Genomic DNA, 21322 nt, shown 5'->3' with positions numbered 1-21322 from the left:
AAGATGCAGAGTGGAAGAAATCATTTAACTTAACACATTGTATGTCACTAACAATTAAAGCACAAGAGACAAACTACAAACTTCTCTCCAGGTGGTACTGGAGCCCAATGTCACTAAAGCATATATACCCAGACAAATCAGATATATGCTGGCGATGCCACGCATCCAACGGCTCATTGCTCCACATTTGGTGGGAATGCCCCGAAATCTTAAATTTTGGGGAAAAAATTATACAATTATATACTTTAGTTACTGGGGAACCAATATCAAACACACCACAAATCACTTCTTCTACCAGGAACATATAAAAATATCAAAAGGGGTCTCTTGAGACACCGGTTGACAGCAGCGAGACTAGTTATACCACGACACTGGCGCTCAACACAAACCCCATCAGTTAAGGAATGGGTCAGTGAAATGGATTGTATAGAGAAGATGGAATCACTCTTAGCCCATGAATTAGATATACATGAGGAGCACCTCCGGATCTGGGTCTCCTGGAGGGTATATAGAGAAATAATAAGAAATTAGAAAGTCCTTATGGAAATAAAACAAAAAATAGTTGTGATTATTGGGGGCCTTTGCTGCCATCCATTAACCCCCTTTTTTTTTTCTCTCTCTTTTTTTTTCTTGTCTTGTCCTGTTCTGTCCTGTTTTGTCTTGTTTTGTCTTGTCTAGTTCTGTTCTGTATTTGTTTTGTAATATCTTGTTTTATATTTATACTGTTTAGTCTTTTTGAATTATATATGGAAAATATATCCGAAATTGACTAGATGAAATAATTGTATTACTTATATGAACTCATCAATGTTTGTACTATATCCTACAATGTTACAATATAATAAAATTAGAATGAAGTAAAACTTGTTTTCCATTTTGAATCGAGTAGGCATTTGTAAAACTACTATTAGGTTTTTGATATGTGTAGACACAAAAGAAAATTTGATGAAATCTCTCTAAAGTGAGGGGCAGCAGAGCAGAGGAGCCTGTAGTGAAGGAAAACGCACTTTCGTGAGCAAAGTAGATATTTATTGGCAGTGGCTGCTAATGAAATTTTAAGATGCTGGAGGGCCAGACCTCGTCTTTCCTTTTTGACCCCTCCCACTTCCCATAAGCCCCACCCCTATAGACTGCACCTACTACAATTCCCTGTATTTCGCTTCCACCCAAAGATGTCAATGTCCATGGGCAGAATCTCAAATTATCTATGTTTCTATCACACTCATGCTAACACACATATCCACACTCTTGGCCCTTTTTGGTCCAATGGCTGTCTACCAAGAAGTGTATTTTTAGATGGTGAAAATGAACCAAAGTTTTAGATTTACTGTACTCACAAACATGGGGATGACATGAAACTCTGTACAGATAGTGCTATTGGTGAAAATTGAATGGACAATCCTTGTGTTGCAAAGTAGGAGCGATTTGACCCTTTTTTCCCCGATTTGTACACAATTTAGACATCAAATTAAAGCTATACAGCATTTCCTGTTTATTATGTACATGGAATTTCTGAGAGGTGGTGAACAGTTTTGTAGGGATCATGGCCAATAAGGGATTCTAATGAGTTATGAGCTGCTGCTCAATCATTGGGCATGATTTAAAGAGTAGGACTGGAGGTTAGAGAATGCAGCGTGACCGTGATTATGTTGACTAATCCATGAAAGAATGTTTTCACCCTTTTAAAATAACTGCATGTTAGTCTTATCTATAAAAGTCATTTTAAAATAATTGCCCTCTGAAACTGAACTGAAATTTGCTTTTATATTATAACTATTCATTTTTTATAAACTGTTAACGGCTCATCCTGACTGTGTTGTCCACTGTAATTCTCAATCATTTTTAATTACATCACACTCCTCTGCCTCTTAGGAATCATCCATAACCCTGATGTGCTAGAACGCTGAAAACTCAGTTAGTTGTTGACCCTTCCAGTTGAAGAATTGCTAGTGATTCTTGTTTAAATCTAATCAATACAAACACGGTAAAGGTTTTTTTTTTTTTTTTTTATTTAATCTCTCCCTGTATCTTGTTGTCTAGGAGGAACACTGGAGAATTGAAAAATACCCTCTTCTACTTGTAGAAGATAATAAATTAGAAAGTGCAGAGGTAACAGCAGAGGGCTTGGCCTCTCCCAATAATGAAACAGAAGAGGAGCATGTCTCTTATTTACAACATTTGCTAATTGAAGATAAAGAGGACTTGCCCTTCAAGTATGTACCAAATCATGTTTTTGTTTAAGGTTATTGGTGGGAACAATTAATTTACAGAGTAGTATTGTATATGTCAGGAACTTTTTCAGCCATTATCGATTGTTTCCTACTGTCGCCTACAAATAAATGAATGTGATGTCCGTATAAACAATGTTGTCCATAGTTTTCTAAGCACTTTTAAAAGTCTTCAGTTGTTGAATCAATTGTTCCACAAGGGAGGTACCTGGAACATCTAGCAAACCAAAGCAGACATAGCAAATGACATCTTACTCAGCATTCACCTGTGAATCTACTGTGAGTTTTTTAAAGTTCAAACAAAAACAGTAAGGAAATAATAAGTTGTACCAAGCTAAATATTAGAGTCACTAAACCCACATCATAAAAACTATCAATAAATGCAGTATTACATGCTTTTCATACTCACTCAGTCACTGTGGTATTTATTTCTGTATTCTGCACAAAAAAAATGGTTGATCCTGCTGTTCTCTATCTCCATCTTTTGTCCAAGTTCCCAACTCAGCTGGGAATTTGCAGCTGTAGTTGCAACTCTGCAAATGCTCAGTATTCAGTGTTTTCCTATCTTAAACATTTCTTCCCAATCACATCTGGGCAGCCCATATGACTATAGAGTCACACATGTGGGTGTATACACAGTGATAAATGACAGTCCACTCCCTCCCTCCTCCTCCTCCATGTCCAGTAACCAGCTAAACACAATGGGTGGGGGTTATAACATGTAGAGGCTTCACCTCCCTCTTATTCTAAGACACAGGCTTAGAAAAATAATAGTAAACATTTGATTTCAAATATATATTTATATGACAATGTAAAACAGTTTGATATTATGTATTTGTTTTTACTATGTATTCAAAAAAAAACATTGTTTTATTATTTAATGTAACCAGCAGCAGCAGAGGACTAGAAGCTCCTCCTGCTTATGTTTCCCTTCAGACAGGCTGGGAAAGAGGGGGTCATGTAATAGCTGTATATTGATTCCGAAAAATGTACTTTATTTTTAATGAAAAAATTACAGTGCCATTGTCCACATACAGAAATAGAAATGGCAATGTAAATTAAACAGTGTGTGTTTAGTATCTGAGTATCCAAGTCTGACAAGGATTCTTGGTTGTCATCGGCTATTACAGACTCTGCAGACCATTTGTCAAGTTTTCTTAAACTTAAATTAACTGTATTGTGTGCATGTAATTTGGATTGGGTCTAATTTAAATAACAAGATTATTTTAACATAATTTTACTCCTATTTAAAGAGTGATTAAACTACTCCCTTGGCTCATTTAGCTGTTAAAAGAGCTCACAGTGGTCCTTGTGTAAAAGAAACGTATGCCATGCACGGATAGATTGTTGAGAGTAAAACTGGCTATACACTATAAACTCTGATTGTAAAATCTCTGTACAATAGGTCATGCACAGATACACTGTGACAGGTGGATTGGAAGAGAAAGGGTGCCTGTTAGCTCAAGGTAACCCAATGGAGGAGGTAACCCAATGGAGGAGTCTAATTAGACACTAGTTGGTTTTGCCTAAAAATGGGATAATTCTGCACTCAGTCAGGGCTTCATCAGAAGATTTAAAGGAGGATAAGGCCCCGTACACACGAGAGGATCGATCCGCTGAAATTGATCCGCGGACCGGTTTCAGCGGATAGATCCCCTGGTGTGTACAATCCAGCGGATATTTTTCCGCAGATTTTTTTCCCCGGGGATGGATTTCCAGCGGATCAAAATTTCTTAACATGCTAAGAAATCTATCCGCTGGAATCCATTCCAACCGATTGATCCGCTGGTCTGTACAGACTCACCGGATCAATCCATCCGAATCCATCCCCCGCATTAGGGCTGCGCATCTTCACCGGTCTCACGATTCGATGCGATTACGATTATCAAGTCCACGATTCGATTCGATTCGATTCCGCGATGCATCACGATGCATCAAGATTACTGCGCACGGTTTTCTTCTGTTCTTAAAAAAAAATCTCTGCATGTAGAAAACTGTATACATAGCAGCCAACTTAAAGAGGAGCTCCAGACTGACCCCAAAATACTACAAGAGATGGACAGAGACGGCAGACATGATACTAGAAAGGATCAGAGACTGCGGCCATGATACTAGAAAGCATCAGAGACTGCGGCCATGATACTAGAAAGGATCAGAGACTGCGGCCATGATACTAGAAAGGATCAGAGACTGCGGCCATGATACTAGAAAGGATCAGAGACTGCGGCCATGATACTAGAAAGCATCAGAGACTGCGGCCATGATACTAGAAAGGATCAGAGACTGCGGCCATAATACTAGAAAGGATCAGAGACTGCGGCCATGATACTAGAAAGGATCAGAGACTGCAGACATGATACTAGAAAGGATCAGAGACTGCAGACATGATACTAGAAAGGATCAGAGACTGCAGACATGATATTAGAGAGGATCAGAGACTGCGGACAATGATACTAGAGAGGATCAGAGACTGCAGACATGATACTAGAAAGGATCAGAGACTGCAGACATGATATTAGAGAGGATCAGAGACTGCGGACAATGATACTAGAGAGGATCAGAGACTGCGGACATTGTCCCCATAACGACAATGTATTGCCAAACGACAATGTATGCCATGTCATAAATTATGGTTTATGTATGTCTTATTGTCTTAGTGATTGATTCACATCAAAACTTCATTGATACCTTTTTTTTGTATGATTTTTGCTTTTGCTCATTACTGCCACACACGTGCAATGCATGGCTGCATGTGTGTGGCAGTGATGAGCAAAAGCAAAAATCATACGAAAAAAAAGGGTATCAATTTCAAATCAATGAAGTTGTGATGTTAATCAATCACTAAGACAATAAGACATACATAAACCAGTGTGCCATCAATTGCTGCCAGTGTGCCAATGCCATCAATTGCTTCCAGTATGCCACCAATTGCTGCCAGTGTGCCCAAATTGCCCATCAGTGTGCCACCAATTGCCGCCAATCAGTGTGCCACCAATTGCTGCCAATCAGTGTGCCATCAATTGCTGCCAATCAGTGTGCCACCAATTGCTGCCAATCAGTGTGCCACCAATTGCTGCCAATCAGTGTGCCACCAATTGCTGCCAATCAGTGTGCCATCAATTGCTGCCAATCAGTGTGCCATTAATTCCTGCCAATCAGTGTCCCATCAATTGCTGCCAATCAGTGTGCCATTAATTCCTGCCAATCAGTGTGCCACCAATTGCTGCCAATCAGTGTGCCACCAATTGCTGCCAATCAGTGTGCCATCAATTGCTGCCAATCAGTGTCCCATCAATTGCTGCCAATCAGTGTGCCCATAAATTGCCGCCAGTGTGCATCCCCCCAAGTACCTGATGATGATGGTCTCCGACTCCTGTCACTGTTCTGCTGCCTGAAGTACTCGGCCGTGTCGGGTCTCCCACAGCAGCCTGTGCAGTGTGCACAGCGTGAGGTGAGCCAAGGAGGAAGGCTCCGGGGGTCGGGACCGGAACCGGGACCGGGGACACTCGCTCCACGTGTCTCTCGCATGCCGTCAGCGGGGGGCGGGAAAGGAGGCGCGGCGTCTTCGGCTGCATCAGCAGGGGGGCGGGAAAAGAGGCGCAGCTTAAGCCCACGGCTCCCTTAGCTGCATTGGCGGGGGCGGGAAAAGAGGCGCGGCTTAAGCCCACAGCTCCCTTAGCTGCATTGGCGGGGGCGGGAATAGAGGCGCGGCTAACGCCCGCAGCTGACGCCCACGGCTTCCCTCGGCTTCTGCTTTGAGACTCGAAAGGCCTTTAAAGCGGCGCGCAGGTGACGTCATCAAAAATCGATTAATGCAAGTCGTAGCATCGATGCAGCATCGTGGGTGGTCGAATCTCGATGCATCGATGCTACGATTATTTTCAACACCCCTACCCCGCATGCGTCGTAATGATTCGACGCATGCGTGGAAGTCCTTATATCACAGCGTCGCGTACGTCGCCGCGTCATCATCGCGGCGACGGCGCGACGCGTCACCGCGGACGGAATTCCGCGGGGATTTTGATCTCATGGTTAGTACAACCATGAGATCAAAATCCGCCAGAGGATTTATCCGCGGAAACGGTCCGGAGGACCGTTTTCGCGGATAAATCCTCTCGTGTGTACTAGGCCTAAGAGGGTTGAGACAAACCATTTAGAACCAACGGGTGCTTTCAATGGTCAGCTTTTTTTCACTGATGAAAAACCTTTGTCCCGGAAGAAGAAAAAAACTGTTGCTGTACCTGCTTAAAAAGTGTTAGCTAGAGATCATCTTTAAAGTGGAACTAAACCTCCTTTACAGCCAAGAAGCTACCATCATAGCCTCTGTTGGATCTGCAGTTGCCATGGTGCTGAACGTGTGATCAGTTGTGGCACTAACCATTTGATGGCTTGACAGTGAATCTGAAAGCACAAGCAACTGTGACAGTTGTCATTCATGGCATACCTTGAATTTAACTTTTTGGGGAAACAGCAACATTTATGACTGACTTAAGGCTGGCCATACATGATTCATTCAAATGAGCTGATCCTTCACGCTGTAGTATTGTATTCTGACAGCAGGGAGCCTTCCCTGCTGTCAGAATACAATGATCAGTGTTGGTGTCTATAGCCGGCAGAACTAATCGTTCAGGTAGAACCTGACAGGCTAGTTGTACACAAGTCGATTGATGTTAGTGCAGCAATTTTCCCCACTGTGCCTTTGTGTTCTGACAGCATCCCAGATCGGATGCTGGTTTTTAGCCTGTCCCTTCGACCAAAGCCAGTCATTATACTGGCTTCTGTTGGAAATACTGGCCAAAGGTCGCCCAGTTCCTGCTGAACCAGTTGATACCGATCAATATTTAGCCCATGTGTACCCAGCCTAAGTGTATTACTGGCCTAATCACCAGGTGAAAATAAAGGAAACTATGCTTAAAAACAAAAAATTATTGCAGTCACGTAAGTTTGTTAAGTTGTAATATATTACATTTTAGTTTTTTTTGGTTCAATACCACTTTAAGGTGATCATATATATGGGGGCAGCCACAGGGGATAACATGGTCCCTGAATACCAACCTTTAAATAAAAAAGAAACTACAAATTAAAAAAAAAAGTTGTAGAACACTCTTAAAGCAAGCTAATTTTCATTTGCTATAGAAAGATTTCTAATCACACCTGTTGTGTCTCTGGGATAGAAAGTGAGGAGAAATGTTCCCAGCTGGTCATATAGACAATCATGAACGTGCGTTTTGCCAAGACCTTTATTATGACCTGTACCTTATTGCTTTTTTCTTTAAATTTGTTTGTAATATAACTTATAGAACACAATCTATCTGTGTAATACATTGCAGTCAGAACTATGAACACATTCAATTTAACACAGTCTTTTTGTTTATGTAGAAACAGTCCGTGGGAAAACACAATCTTGGGTAAAAAATACAGAGAAAATGCATTAAAAGAAAAGTTACATTCAAACTTCATTGGCGATTCAGTCCGGCATATTGTTGGTAAGTGCAATGCCGATGACATTTTTATAATGCTTGATCTATATTAAATTTATGACATTTTTACTGTAGTACCGACTGCCATAAATAAAATATTAGCAGTCACAGTGCTTCTTAAAGGCAGCTTTTGATTTGTTCCCATAGAAAATCATTCATTAAACTTGCAAGGAAACTTGAAATATGATGTAAAATACTGCCTACAGATTTGAACACAGTCCAATGAAAAGTAAGCAGATAATACAACAAACGTTATGAACATAGATGTAAAATTTAACACATTTTCAATTATATATAGGTATTTGAAGAGCAGAAAACTCATCCAACTGACAATAAGACATATTCTCAATTTTTTTTAATCTACTGTAGACAAAACTTTTAAAGGCAATCTGTAATTAACCCAATAAAGTTATATTTATATTTCGGACACCAATAGTTATATTGTGCAATATATTTATAAAATCCAATGTTTTTGACCGGGTATGTAGGGCAACGGGGGAATGTCTGTATCCACAGTGTTGAGCAGCCACTGTGTGCTTATTAACAGTAAAATTATATTTCCTGACTGGCTCCATGGCAGCATACGTGTGGGTTAGCCCCGCCTCCATAACTACCCAATAGGACCCCTCCCCTATAAATCTTAGCTGTGGGCTCTCAGCCTTGTTCCTTTTTTGTCCTCCTCCGTAGGACCATGTGTTTGGTTCTTCTACCCAAAAAAAAAAAAAAAAAAAATATATAACATATACACAACTCATCCCTTGATCAAGCTCGGCCAATGAATTCTCCAATAAGCCTTGTCTGTTAAGCAGGGTATGGAATGCATGGAATAGCGCTGAAGTTATGGAGTCTATTGCGCAAGATTGGTATGCCTAGCGGTGCAGGTAGCCTTCTTTTATCTAAAGACCGGTGTGTGTCCCTGGCCGAACGGATCATGGTGGTGATGGTAAGCAGTATCGTTTCTTTTTTCATGGCAGCAGTGTTTATGTTTGTAGTTTGTTTTTTCCTTGTTTGTTAAGTCTTACTTGCCCTGTGAGCGTCTGGTTCCCTTGCGTTCCAGCCGCCGCTCCCTCTGACTTCCGGGTTCTGTCTGCGTTCTACACAGACAGACCAGGACTGAAAGCGAGGCCTGGCTCACACGCGAGCGAGGCCTGGCTAGCGCATGCGCGAGACTCGATTCGCGCATGCGCACTGGTTACGGCTGACGCGGTCATGGCGTCATACGCCCAGCTTTTAAAACAGAGCGAGAGACATGTGTACACCGGGGGCGTGCGTTCGTACGGCGGTTCCCGGTGTACTGTCCTGTCCACATCTAGGTAAGTGTTCTGGTGCGGTTTTGGACTAAAAACCTTCCTCATGTTTCTACTTGACAGCTTGTCACTTTCCTGTTACAGTGTCTATCCAAGGCTACATGGACATCTCTTTGCCTCTCAGTGGCCAGCCCTCCCTCAACAGGTATGGCTAAGGGGAAAACTATGTTTTCTGCACCTGCTGGGGGGGAAGAGAGTGGAGTATAGGGACATAGTGTGACTATTTGTGTTTCTTCTTCTCTTTATCTCAGCCCTTCTAGGTCTGACCAGCAGCATAATGAGTCCCACGGTCACAGCAGGTCTTCTAGGTCACATCACCGGCACTCATCCTCCAGACACCATAGTTCATCCAGAACTGGTCATGCTAGTAGAAGTACTCCTCATCTCTCCCCCCATGATGAAAGATTGGAAAATTCTTGCTGGGGGTGCAAGGCTTCGTTATCTATTAACAAATCCCTTTGTGATCATTGTTTCTCTAAAGTAGCCAATGAAAGGGGAGGTGTAGATAAACACCTGGAAGCTCTTGTCAAAAGGGTCGTGGATAAATCCCTGCAGGAGAGAGATACTATAATACAGCAGGACTCTCCTATAGACCCAATGATTCCCTTATTGGATCAGGGACATTTACATGAGGTCTTCGCAGTCACTCAGGCCAGCCAGTCGGCTGCTTCTCCTTCAGAAAGTGGTTCAGAATTGGAGGATACAGTAATAGGCTTTGATTATGCCTTAGTCCCTGCCTTAGTGAAAGCTATTAAGGAAACCCTGAATTTGGAGGATCCAGCTACTTCCCCCCCTAAACAGAGAAAACTCTTTAAACAGCTCAACAAGGAGCGACATTATTTCCCGTTTATTACGGAGATAGGCGCCATTATTTCCAATGAGTGGAGTAAACCTGATAAAAAAGTCTCTATGCAGTCGAAGATAACAAAATTATATCCCTTCAAACAAGAAGACGTGACCCATCTTGAAGCTGCCCCGTCAGTGGACGCAGCGTTGATGCGTTTGGTGAAGTATGTGACCCTTCCCTTGGAAGATACAGTTTCTTTTAAAGATCCTTTGGAAAGACGGATCGATTCGGACCTAAAGAGAATCTACTTGACAGCAGGGTCCGCTTGTAAACCCATTCTGGCTATAGCAGCTGCCTCAAAAGCCTTAGAAGCCTGGTCTGACAGTGTTAATGATTCCTTGAGAAGCATTTCTGAGGACACAGCTAAGAATTCTCCTATCCAGGAAATTAGGCTAGCGTCCGCTTTCTTGGGGGAGGCCTCTATTGATATTACTCGCCTAGTGACCAGGGTGATGTTGTCGGCAGTCACTGCCCGCCGTGCTTTGTGGCTCCGTCCATGGTCTGCGGATGCAGCCTCAAAGCAGGCTTGGTGCCGTATTCCCTTTGAGGGCGGGTCCCTCTTTGGCAATAAACTCGATAGTGCCATCTCTCGGGCCACGGGAGGTAAGTCGGGGTTTCTCCCTCAAGACAGGCGTTTACAGAATCAAAAACGCACCTTCTTCAGACCACAGAATACAGATCGCTGGAGGGATGCACGCAACTATAGACCCGGTCGTGAATTCTCTAGACCATGGAGGTCCAGACAACCTCCCTTTAAGAAGCAAACTAAAGGCACTACTTCTAACAGCCAGGAATCTACGAAGTCTTTTTGAGGTTGGGCCCGCCCAAGCATTTCAGGTGGGGGCTCGCCTTTCCCACTTTCGGCATGTTTGGGCGGCCTCTATTCAGGACTTCTGGACCATCAAGACGGTCTCGTCGGGCCACACTTGGATCTTCAACAGCGTCCCCAGGCTCAGGTTTGTTCCCACGAACCTTCCAGGCACAGAAGAGAAAAGACAAATCCTTTTGGCCTACGTGAACTCTTTATTAATTCAAGGCGCAGCTGTCAGTGTACCAAGAACAGAACGAGGCGAAGGCATGTATTCCCCTTTATTTCTAGTGCAGAAAAAGAACGGTACTTGGAGACCAGTAATAGACCTAACTCATCTCAACCGGTTTATTCGGAAAGAAAAATTCAAGATGGAATCTCTGTTAACCATCCAACAGTCGGTCCATCCAGGGGATTGGTTAGTGTCAATAGATTTGAAAGACGCTTATTTTCATGTTCCGGTGGCAATAGGTTTTCAAAAATACCTCCGCTTCTCGGTAGGCGACCAGCACCTACAGTTCACCTGCCTACCCTTTGGCCTCACGACCTCACCCCGGGTGTTCTCCAAGGTCCTGCTAGCTGTCGTAGCCCTTCTGCGGGTGAAAGGAGTTCGTCTTCATCATTATTTAGACGATCTATTGCTACTAGCCCAAGACAGAAATCAACTGATAGAACAGAGAGATCTAGTAATTACCACTCTGCAAGAGTTCGGATGGCTAATAAATGTGGAGAAAAGTCATCTAGTCCCATCACAGACCCTAGTGTTTTTGGGTGCCCTCTTCAACACATCAATAGGCACCATCTCATTACCGGAGGAAAAAGTTACCACGATCAGAGGCAGGATCCGCAAAGCATTCGCTGCTCCTCAGCTATCTGCCCTTCATTGTTTGAAGTTAATCGGTACCATGTCAGCCACAATTCCAATGGTGAAATGGGCCCAGTGGCATACTCGTCCATTCCAGAAAGGATTTCTCCAACAATGGGTCTCCTCCAGGAAGAGTCAGCGCATCACGATCACTCAATCTATGAGAGGATGCCTTCTATGGTGGCTTCAGGGGAAGAATCTCTGCAACTGCCATTCAATTCGTCCCATCACTTGGGTTACAATAACATCAGATGCCAGCAATCTGGGCTGGGGCGCCCATTGCCTTTCAGAGATAGCTCAAGGCAGATGGAGCACACCCTCCCACGGAATTGTTTCCAACATACTGGAACTACGAGCCGCCTTTCAAGCACTCCTGTCCTTCAGCCATATATTAACAAAATGTTCAGTGATGCTCAGGCTGGACAATACGACTGCAGTGGCCTACATAAGGAAACAGGGTGGAACTCGCAGTTGGACCCTACTTCGAGAAGTAGAACCAATTATGAACTGGGCCCAGAAGAATCTGGCCAACATCTCAGCAGTATACATTCCGGGGATTCAGAATGTTCAAGCGGACTTCTTATCTCGAGTCCAGTTGGACAACAACGAATGGTCCCTACACACAGATGTGTTCAATTGGCTTCTAACCTTGGGAATATCCCCAGAAGTGGATCTATTTGCGTCCCCGCGCAACCACAAGTTGATGAAGTATTATGCGAGGGGCATGGATCCCCAAGCCTATGGGATAGACGCTCTCACGGATCAATGGAGATTTCAAAAAGCTTACGCCTTTCCACCAGTCCCTGTGATCTTTCGGTTCCTTCACCGGCTCAAATCAGAGAATGCGGAAATCCTCGCAGTGATCCCCTTTTGGCCAAACAGGCCCTGGTTCTCTCTCCTATCGCTCCTCAGCTATCGGGACCCAATTCCTCTCCCCCCCAAACCAGATCTTCTCTCCCAAGGCTCAATATGGCACCCATGTCCAGCTCGTCTGCACCTCAGGGCGTGGTTCTTGAGAGGGGAAGGCTTAAAGCACTAGGTTGTCCAGAAGAAGTCATGTCAACCCTGCTTAACGCCAGAAGAAATAGTACTAACAGAGTGTATGAGCGTACTTGGTCAAAATTTTCAGACCACATGTCGTCGAGGTCCAACCCTCCTAGCTCTCCAGAGGTTCAAGATATCCTTAGCTTCCTACAAACGGGCTTGGTCTTACCTTTAGCAGTCAGTTCTCTCCGAGTGCAAGTCTCAGCCATCTCTGCGTTTACAGGGATCTCTTGGGCTAACCATTCCCTGGTTCGCCAGTTTTTCAAAGGTGCCATTCGGCTCAGGCCCCAAAGAAAACCGAGGTTCCCCAAATGGGATCTACCTCTTGTTCTGGACTATCTTACCTCGATCAGCTCTAATCCGGATAAACCTCTTTCAGCTAGAGACCTTACTCTCAAAACCATCTTTTTAGTTGCAGTCACTTCAGCTAAGAGGATCTCCGACATAAGAAATCTGGGTTCAAAAGAACCATTCCTGACCTTCTTTCCTGACAGAGCAGTATTAATTCCTATGCTGGGCTCAAATCCTAAAGTGACATCCATTTTTCATGAAAATCAGGAAATTGTCCTGCCCACCTTTGGGTTGTCTGAAGATCAAAGTGTTCATCCCCTTGATGTAGGACGCACATTAAATCTATATCTAGAAATGACAAGTTCTTTCAGGCAAACAGACTTTCTTTTCGTCCTTCTCCATGGGAAGAATAGAGGGAAGCGGGCATCAATCAGATCCATCCCAACTTGGATAGTTCAGACCATCCAGAGGGCATATAAGGAGAAGGGCCTGGCTCCTCCAGAGGCAGTAACTGCACATTCAACTAGGAGCATCTCGACTTCTTGGGCAGCCTCACGACATGTCGCACCTGAAGTTATATGCAGAGCGGCTTTGTGGTCTTCAATTAATACCTTTGTCTCTCACTACTGTATTGAACCGGCTGCTTTGTCTTCCTTAAATTTTGGTTTACAAGTGCTGTCGGTGGACAGTGTTAAATAAATTTATGTTCTCAGCATTTTTGCCCACCCGGGTTTCTTTTTGTGAGTTATTTCCCACACGTATGCTGCCATGGAGCCAGTCAGGAAAAAGGAAAATTTATTACCAAATACTTACCGTAATTTTCCTTTCCTGATAGGCTCCATGGCAGCAGGAGTCCCTCCCAAAATGCGTGGAGTAGGATAGTTACGGAACAAGGCTGAGAGCCCACAGCTAAGATTTATAGGGGAGGGGTCCTATTGGGTAGTTATGGAGGCGGGGCTAACCCACACGTATGCTGCCATGGAGCCTATCAGGAAAGGAAAATTACGGTAAGTATTTGGTAATAAATTTTCCTTTTTATATACCATGTAGTAGGAGTGGGTGAGTGGGCAGACTTGACGGGAGCTAATTATTGGACAGAAACAAGGTAAAGAATTAACGCAAGAATTCATTTTCAAAGAAATTAAAGTTGAGCCCCGTTCACACGATTAGAATTTTCGATGGAAAAAGTCAGACAGACTTTTTCCATCGGAAATTCCGACCAAGTGTATGCCCCATCAGACTTTTTTTACTGAGGAATTTGTCTGAGTTTAGATAGAACATGTTCTCTTTTACTCCGATGGAATGCCGTCTGAATTCTGATGTTAGTTTGGTTGGACAAAGGTTTGATCGTGTGTACGGGGCTTTATGCTACCTTACATGGCATTTTCTAGATGGCTACAGTTCATCATTAAAGGGTATTTAAACCCAAAACCAAAATGTAATATAATGCAGCTTATTAATCCTTGCTGTTGTGGCTGTGGTCTTTTTTTTTTTTCAAGCTTCTTTTGCTTTATTTTTACCAGTTATTCATGCAAATTGCACACTTCTTGTCCCCACTGTATCTGCAGAGAAAACAATGGCTGTCTTCCACTAAATCTAAGGAGGGAACCATGGTTGTCACCCTAGGCTGCTCTCCTGATATGGACTACAAACATGTCTGTATCTATTCATCTCAATTACATAGGCGCAGAGGAGCATTTGGTAGTTTACAGAACATAGATTAGTAACAGGAAGTGATAAGAACACTTCATCTCTGGCAAGACCAACAGGTACATTCTGTATTTGCTGAAAATATTCTTAGCGTGAAAAAAAAAGAAGAAAACAAATTCAGTCATCACATCTAGGACTGAAAGCAGCAATATATTGCATTTTGCTCTTGGGTTTCGTTATTTTTAGATATTATATCAGAGCAGCTATGCCGCCCTTTCCCTCTGTTGTCCATATACATGTATTTTGTGAATGAGTTCACATAAAACAAAGGCCTTTGTGATTGGGGAGGAGGAGGGGAAGGGCAGGACTCTACAGTTGAAGGAACTGAGCCGAAGCTCCAGATGCTTTCTTGCTGGGGCACAATAAACCTATTATAGCTAAATTAAAGCGATAAGTCCACGAGGTGGCATGCACCTTGTTGGACTTAACTCATAGCATGCCTACACTTTTTACAAAGCTACTAAATTCCTGGAATTTAGCTTTAAAGACGGTTAAAGTGTATCCAAACCCCAAATAAAACATGTAATATATTGCAGCTTACCAGTTCTTAGATGTGGTGGTTGCATTAACTATCTTTCCTGACAGACTTCTTGGCAGCATATGTTTGGGTGGCTCTGTTTTCGCTCTTACCCCATAGGACCCCACTTCCATAAATTTTGAGGCTGAGCCAGAGGCCTTGTTCCTTTATTGTCCTCCTCATAGGACTCTTGATATTTAGAGTCTTCAGTCCAGTTGGAGTAAGTATTGAGCCATGATGACGATCTCTCTCAGGTCTTTATCCTCAGCCAGGAAGTTTTCCAGGATCAGGGCATTCAGGACCGTTTGGCAGCTTGCTGCTCCAGATGGGATCTCTTTGGTGCAGTTTTGAGTAAAGGTTTGGTTATGAAGGCAGCCTCGCTAAGGGTTTTTTCCTCAGTCAGGAGGTTTTCCAAGATCTAGGCCTTAGGCGATGAGGGATTATTGTTGGCATTCTGCCTAGTACAGGCAGTGTTTATACCCATAGTGGGTTGCATGGCATCCTACGAGAACAAATACCAACCACTAAGGATAACTGGTTCCATGCCATGGATATTGCAATACTTCAAGCATGCTCACAAGCTACAGCTTTGGTAAAAGTTTTAGGACATCTATTTGTCACTCTCTTTAGAAGAACCAGTGGTACAGAAATATCATCCAGAATCATTACTGGATGGGTCATTCCAGCTTAGTGCTTAGTTCCTACGGACACAGGGACAATGCACTCAACCAGGAGTGTGTAGACTTCATGAGCTCCCTGTAAAAATGTGCCAGGAATATTTGTAGGGAGATGACATTTCTTCCATTAAGGCTGTTTTGGCTCATTGTGGTGTGTAGCCAACTTTCTTACTGCTAATTTCTATCCATAAGGTTTCTGTTGGTTATGTGCTATAATTGAAACCCTACTTTTGTTAGCATCCCACCTGTTTTTTTTGGGCTAGCTAGTTCCCAAAAAAATTGTCAGGTCACCTGAGGCCAGATGACAGATGCACACCGCTGGGGTTAGGAGCGCACCACTAAGTTTGTGAACCCTTCGTCTGACTGCTGTGGATGGAGCTCTGGGTGGTTCAGGAAAGCAGCTACACCTGAACACTGACACAGACCAAACAGGGAGCCAGAGTGTAAGATTCCCCAGGGCATGGAATCTAAGAATCAGCAGGTTTTCACCATTGCACATATGCTGTCATGGAGTCTGTCAGGAAAACTGAACATTTTCTATCAAATACCCCTCCCAGTGTGATGAGTAGGCTAACTACGAAATGTGGCCTCTGGCTTAGCCTCAATATTAATGGGAGTGGGGTCCTATGGGGTAGGAGCAAAGGCGGAGCTACCCAAACCTATGTTGTCATGGAGTCCATCAGGAAAGGAAAATTGCAGCATTTGATAAGAAAGTTTCAATTGTTTCAACCTTAGTTTAGCAAGTACAAAAAATACCTGTTAATCTTGCCAGTATTTCACTTTTGCTGGCCACCTTCTGTAAGCCGAAAAGTATGCATAGACAATGCTATCTTTGTCAACTGCTTGTCACTTTAAGCCCTCATGTACTGGAGATAAACAAAGGCAGACATTTTGAAGTCCAGTCTCTGTGAAAACCATGGCTGCCTCCATAGATACAATGGAGAAATTAGTGTAGACTAGAAGGTTGGAAGATGCGAGTATAGCCTCGTTAGAAATAAATAGCAAGGTATATAAACTGTGCCAACATCCCTGTTATTTGTAATAAGTGTATCTTGATCGGTGGACCACAATAAAGGCTGCTTGAGGCCTGACTGATAGACCATAGATCAAGATAAAAAGGAAAGGGGGGTTTTTTTGGGACTTTTAAAGGCACTAGTAAACAACGGTATAAAATATATATATAAAAATTTATTTAATAATTATAATAATAATGCACAATGTACAAAACAGCAAAACAATTGGGACAAACCCCACATATCAGATTTGATCACAAGACCGTTATTTTCTAATCAGTGGAGTCGTGGTCTCGACCGGTTTCGCAGTATAAAACTGCTTCTTCAGGAGAGATGTCTATAAGGTACATATGAAAAATATAAGCAACATAAATATAATAATGATAGTAACAAGCAATTGTATACAGTAATTTAATGAAAAGACAGGAATGGCATACAATTTCTCCTAATCTAACTGGTAGACAGACCAAAGCTCTTAAATCTCTGCAGAAATGTACTGATATTGTAATTAAACAATCTGACAAAGGTGGAAATATTGTACTTATGACACATGAATTTTATCAAAACATGTGCTATTCAATATTAAACAATACCGACTGGTACAGTCGGATTCCCTCCACTTTTGTTTCTAATTTTATTACAGAACTCAAATCACTTTGTACAGATGCCTACTTCCTAGGATTGATTGATAAGGATACTCTAGATTACTTGATTCCCAAATTTCCCCGGTTACCTACTTTTTATTCGTTGCCCAAAACGCATAAGAACGTGCAAAACCCCCCCGGCCGACTGATTGTGTCTGGCATGGGATCTCTTACAGACAACGCTAGTAAATTTGTGGATGCCTTTCTCATGCCTCATGTCACGAGCCTTCCATCATACATTCGTGACACTTCTGATCTCTTGAAACATATCGAGGGGACCCAAGTCCCTCCTGACGCCCTGCTCGTGGCCTTAGATGTCGAGGCCTTATACTCGAGCATCCCCCACGAGCAGGGCGTCAGAACGGCCGGGTCCTTTCTATATGAACAGGAAAATACTTCATGGTCCCTGGTCAAATTTATCTTACAGTTATTATCTTTTATCCTACCAAAAAAAAACCCCTTTCCTTTTTATCTTGATCTATGGTCTATCAGTCAGGCCTCAAGCAGCCTTTATTGTGGTCCACCGATCAAGATACACTTATTGTAGACTAGAAGGATCAGGAAGTGTGTTCAAAGGATTACCAGGTAAAAGTAAAGGGAATAAAGCCTGAACAAAAACAAATACAGCCACTACATTTACGGACTGGTAGGCTACAATATTGCATATTGTTTTTGGGTTTAGATACACTTTAACTAAGGAGATTGCTCACTTTGCACTGTGTTCAATCAACCCATAATGTGCTAGCAAAAGACCAGGTTTTTCAATCTCTCTCACACATTATTAGGTATTTTAAGTGAACACAGCTTCCCGTTATTTGTTAATGTTCACTTTGCAAAGCAAACATACAATGTGCAAAGTGAATATTTCCCTTGATAAGTTAAAGTGTATCTAAACCCAAAATCAAAAAAATATTATATTGCAGCTTGCTGGGACTTGGTGTGGTGGCTACACTCATTTTCTTTTTCGTCAATCTTGTATTGCTTTATCTTCACCTGGTAATCCTGCAAATACCACATTTACTGTTCCTGGGTGGCCACATCACTCCCCCACTGATCTATGGAGGGAGCCATGGTTGTCACCTTAGGCTGCTCTACCGATAAGGACTACAAAACATGTCCATATCGTTTCTAGCTTAAACAATAAAACAGATGTAGTGCTACCCCTGAAAGAGCTGTTGGTATTAACTGGTTCTTCCCCAACAAGTACTGTTGTTTATCATTAGAATCTCCACTCTCAACCAGCAGTGTATGAAATATGCTTGCCATAGTCAGAGCCTGCACTACTGCGTATTACCTTTGATGATATCTGTGCATTCTTCATGCAGTTTTGTTCCCACATGAAATGTACATGTAAAATAACAGATCTCACATTACCACAGTTTTTTTTTCTGCCCCACATTGCCCATTCTCTTTTAGATACCCACCACTTAGCTAGTGTACATTTAGATGCTGGTGTTTAAAGTCCTTAGCAAAACTATATTTGTTAGAAAATTTGCCATATGTATGCCGTGACTGGTGCGTGTTTATTTGCATACATACGCATGCACATTGTAAATACTGTGAGTATTCAACCATGTTGTTCAGTCTACTCCACTTGCACATTGTTGCAATGGCATACACACATATGGCTATGTAGCACTGTCCCCATTGGGCTTGCTGGATGTTGGCTTCATAGGCCTCTCTCTGGTTACCTGCAGCTGGTTGCTAAAGGGTTTCCACTTGTCCCACCCTTACTCCTGCTCAGTGGCGGCCCGTCCATACGGGGCGCCTGGGCGAAGCCCCCCCCCCCCCCCCCCCCCCCCCAGGCAGTAAAAAAAAATTGAATATTTTTTTTTTTATTATTTAAACATGTCCCTTAAAAAAAAAAAAATGAAAAAAAGGTCCTTATGTGCACTGTGTCCGGGGGCCGGGCGCAGTGAGTATTGGGAAGCGCCACGTCTATGCAGACAAGGCGCTTCATTTGCAGCCAAAAACTGCCTTTATGGCGCAGACGATCGCGCCACCGCTTCCGGCGCGATCGACTGTATTATGGCCGGGGGGTGCACACTGCATAGAGTTAGGCGGTGCGAGTTCCGACGTCACTCGAAGGACAGGAAGTGACGTCGGCACTCGGCAGCTCCATAGAATGCTGGAATGCACCGCCTGAGTGGATCAGGTAAGCTGAAGCTCGCTATGCCATCACCTCCACCCTCATCATCCTCCTGTGCCTGGCATCCCATCACCTGTCACCATCACCTCCATGCTCATAACCCCCCTCAATGCCCTTCAGTCTCCCATACTGCCTCTGCAGAACCCCCAGCTTCCTAGAGAACACCACAGCCCTCTCTAAAAACTCCATCCACCACAGTTGCCTGCTGCTCTTTCCATAAATCTCATCCCCTACAGGGCCACCAGGTCTGCTGCAGACTCTGTTAACCCCCTCTAGAACCTTCATCTTCGAACAGTGACACCCAGCCCCATCCAGAGCCTTCCAGAATTTTGAATACATACAGTATTTTGTATTTCCATACTTTTATTGTGTGAGTATAACACTTTTTTTTTAACTGTTTGGGCATGGAAAGTGTAACGGTCACCACTGTTTATGAACTTCCAACAACCCACGACAGCTCATCTGACACACAGACAAACCAACAGGACCCGATCCATATCAATTCCCCAGAAAATGAGACTGACCGCTCTATTCTCTGCTTCAAAAATGTATGAACTCACTTTTAATGGTTTCTTAGCTTGATTATATGCAGTACAACAGGTTACAGAAATCACAGGAACAATCAAACTGTCCACCCCCCTCATCACACCATGGGGGGCTTTAATCACATTCTTTTACATAATGATATTCAGAGTTAATTATCCCCTAGACGTTACGTCTCCGACAAGTACATTTCACACATAAACAGTATACATAATGAGGGGTCTAGGATCCAGGCTGACTCTCAGTTTCAATCCACAGAAGCAGTCTTAGTTAGCATCTCAACAGCCTCACACAATGGAAGGTCTTCCAGAAGCCTGACTCAATTAACAACTCACTAGCCAGGGCTAATCATAGAAATGAGTCACTATTGACTGGTCGGGTCACAATTAACCAACAACTTGCAATATCTCAAGATCCTGCAATATGAACTATCAGTAATGTCCTCTGTCCTGTAATTTAGGATATCATTTCTCAGTCACCCTATGGCCCTAGACATAAGAGTTATTATTGACGCTGGCACAGGAGTACCCCTCATCCTTCCAAAGTCTCTGTTTGTCCCAGGTCATCCCGTTACATCTCTCCCCTTTCGGTGGGAGACTGACACAGGAGGGAACCCCGAACGGGTTGACTCCAAATTTAGTCAGTAGTACCATTCCTCCAATGCTGGTATCCATACTGTACCCCAAATAAATTGCTCCAAACAGAGCATTACTCACCCCGCAAACCTCTGTCTCTCTCAGAGAACCTGCCTGCCGCTGGGGAGAGGCCTGGACTGGCCCTTCTCCCTGGAGTCCTTTCAGCCGCTGGAGAGAAGACAGGGTGACTAGGCTCAGTCCATCATGCTGTTGGGGATCTGGGCCAACTGGCCCCCATCCCTGGGGTATACCAGTGGAGACTGAAGTCCCATCCACTGGTGGTAGAAAATCCTGATGCTTGCAAAGCAAAGCCGACATCCTCCTGTCTCGGTGACGCACCATTTTTTGGGGTTGTGTCAGTGAAGACTGGAGTCCCATCCACTGCCCCAGGAACTCCCTCTTCCGTTAAGTGAGAGAAGAGGCTTGTGGCACTCTGCTCTGTTGCCAGCTCTTCCGCTGGGTCGCTTTGAGGGGAGACCACAGTCCCATCCCCCGATGTCAGCTCAAGCTGCAGTTGTGTGCAGCAGCCAGTAGCATCCTGCCCTGCTGCCAGTGATTCAGCTG

At 43.5% G+C, this 21322-nt stretch overlaps 1 protein-coding gene across 2 annotated transcripts in view; it reads left to right on the top strand.

Annotated features, from left to right (window-relative positions):
- The window catches only part of WDR49 (WD repeat domain 49), a 173336-nt gene that overhangs the window by 139758 nt on the left and 12256 nt on the right, over nucleotides 1-21322 (top strand). For both annotated transcript variants that reach the window (XM_040349306.1, XM_040349305.1), the window contains 2 exons: nucleotides 2041-2213; nucleotides 7608-7714. In XM_040349306.1, coding sequence (XP_040205240.1) covers nucleotides 2041-2213; nucleotides 7608-7714 — 280 coding nt within the window. The remainder of the gene's footprint in view (nucleotides 1-2040; nucleotides 2214-7607; nucleotides 7715-21322) is intronic.

This window comes from Rana temporaria, chromosome 4, assembly GCF_905171775.1.
Source record: "Rana temporaria chromosome 4, aRanTem1.1, whole genome shotgun sequence".
Classification (NCBI taxonomy): domain Eukaryota; kingdom Metazoa; phylum Chordata; class Amphibia; order Anura; family Ranidae; genus Rana; species Rana temporaria.
This window is presented reverse-complemented; position numbering and strand designations above follow the sequence as displayed.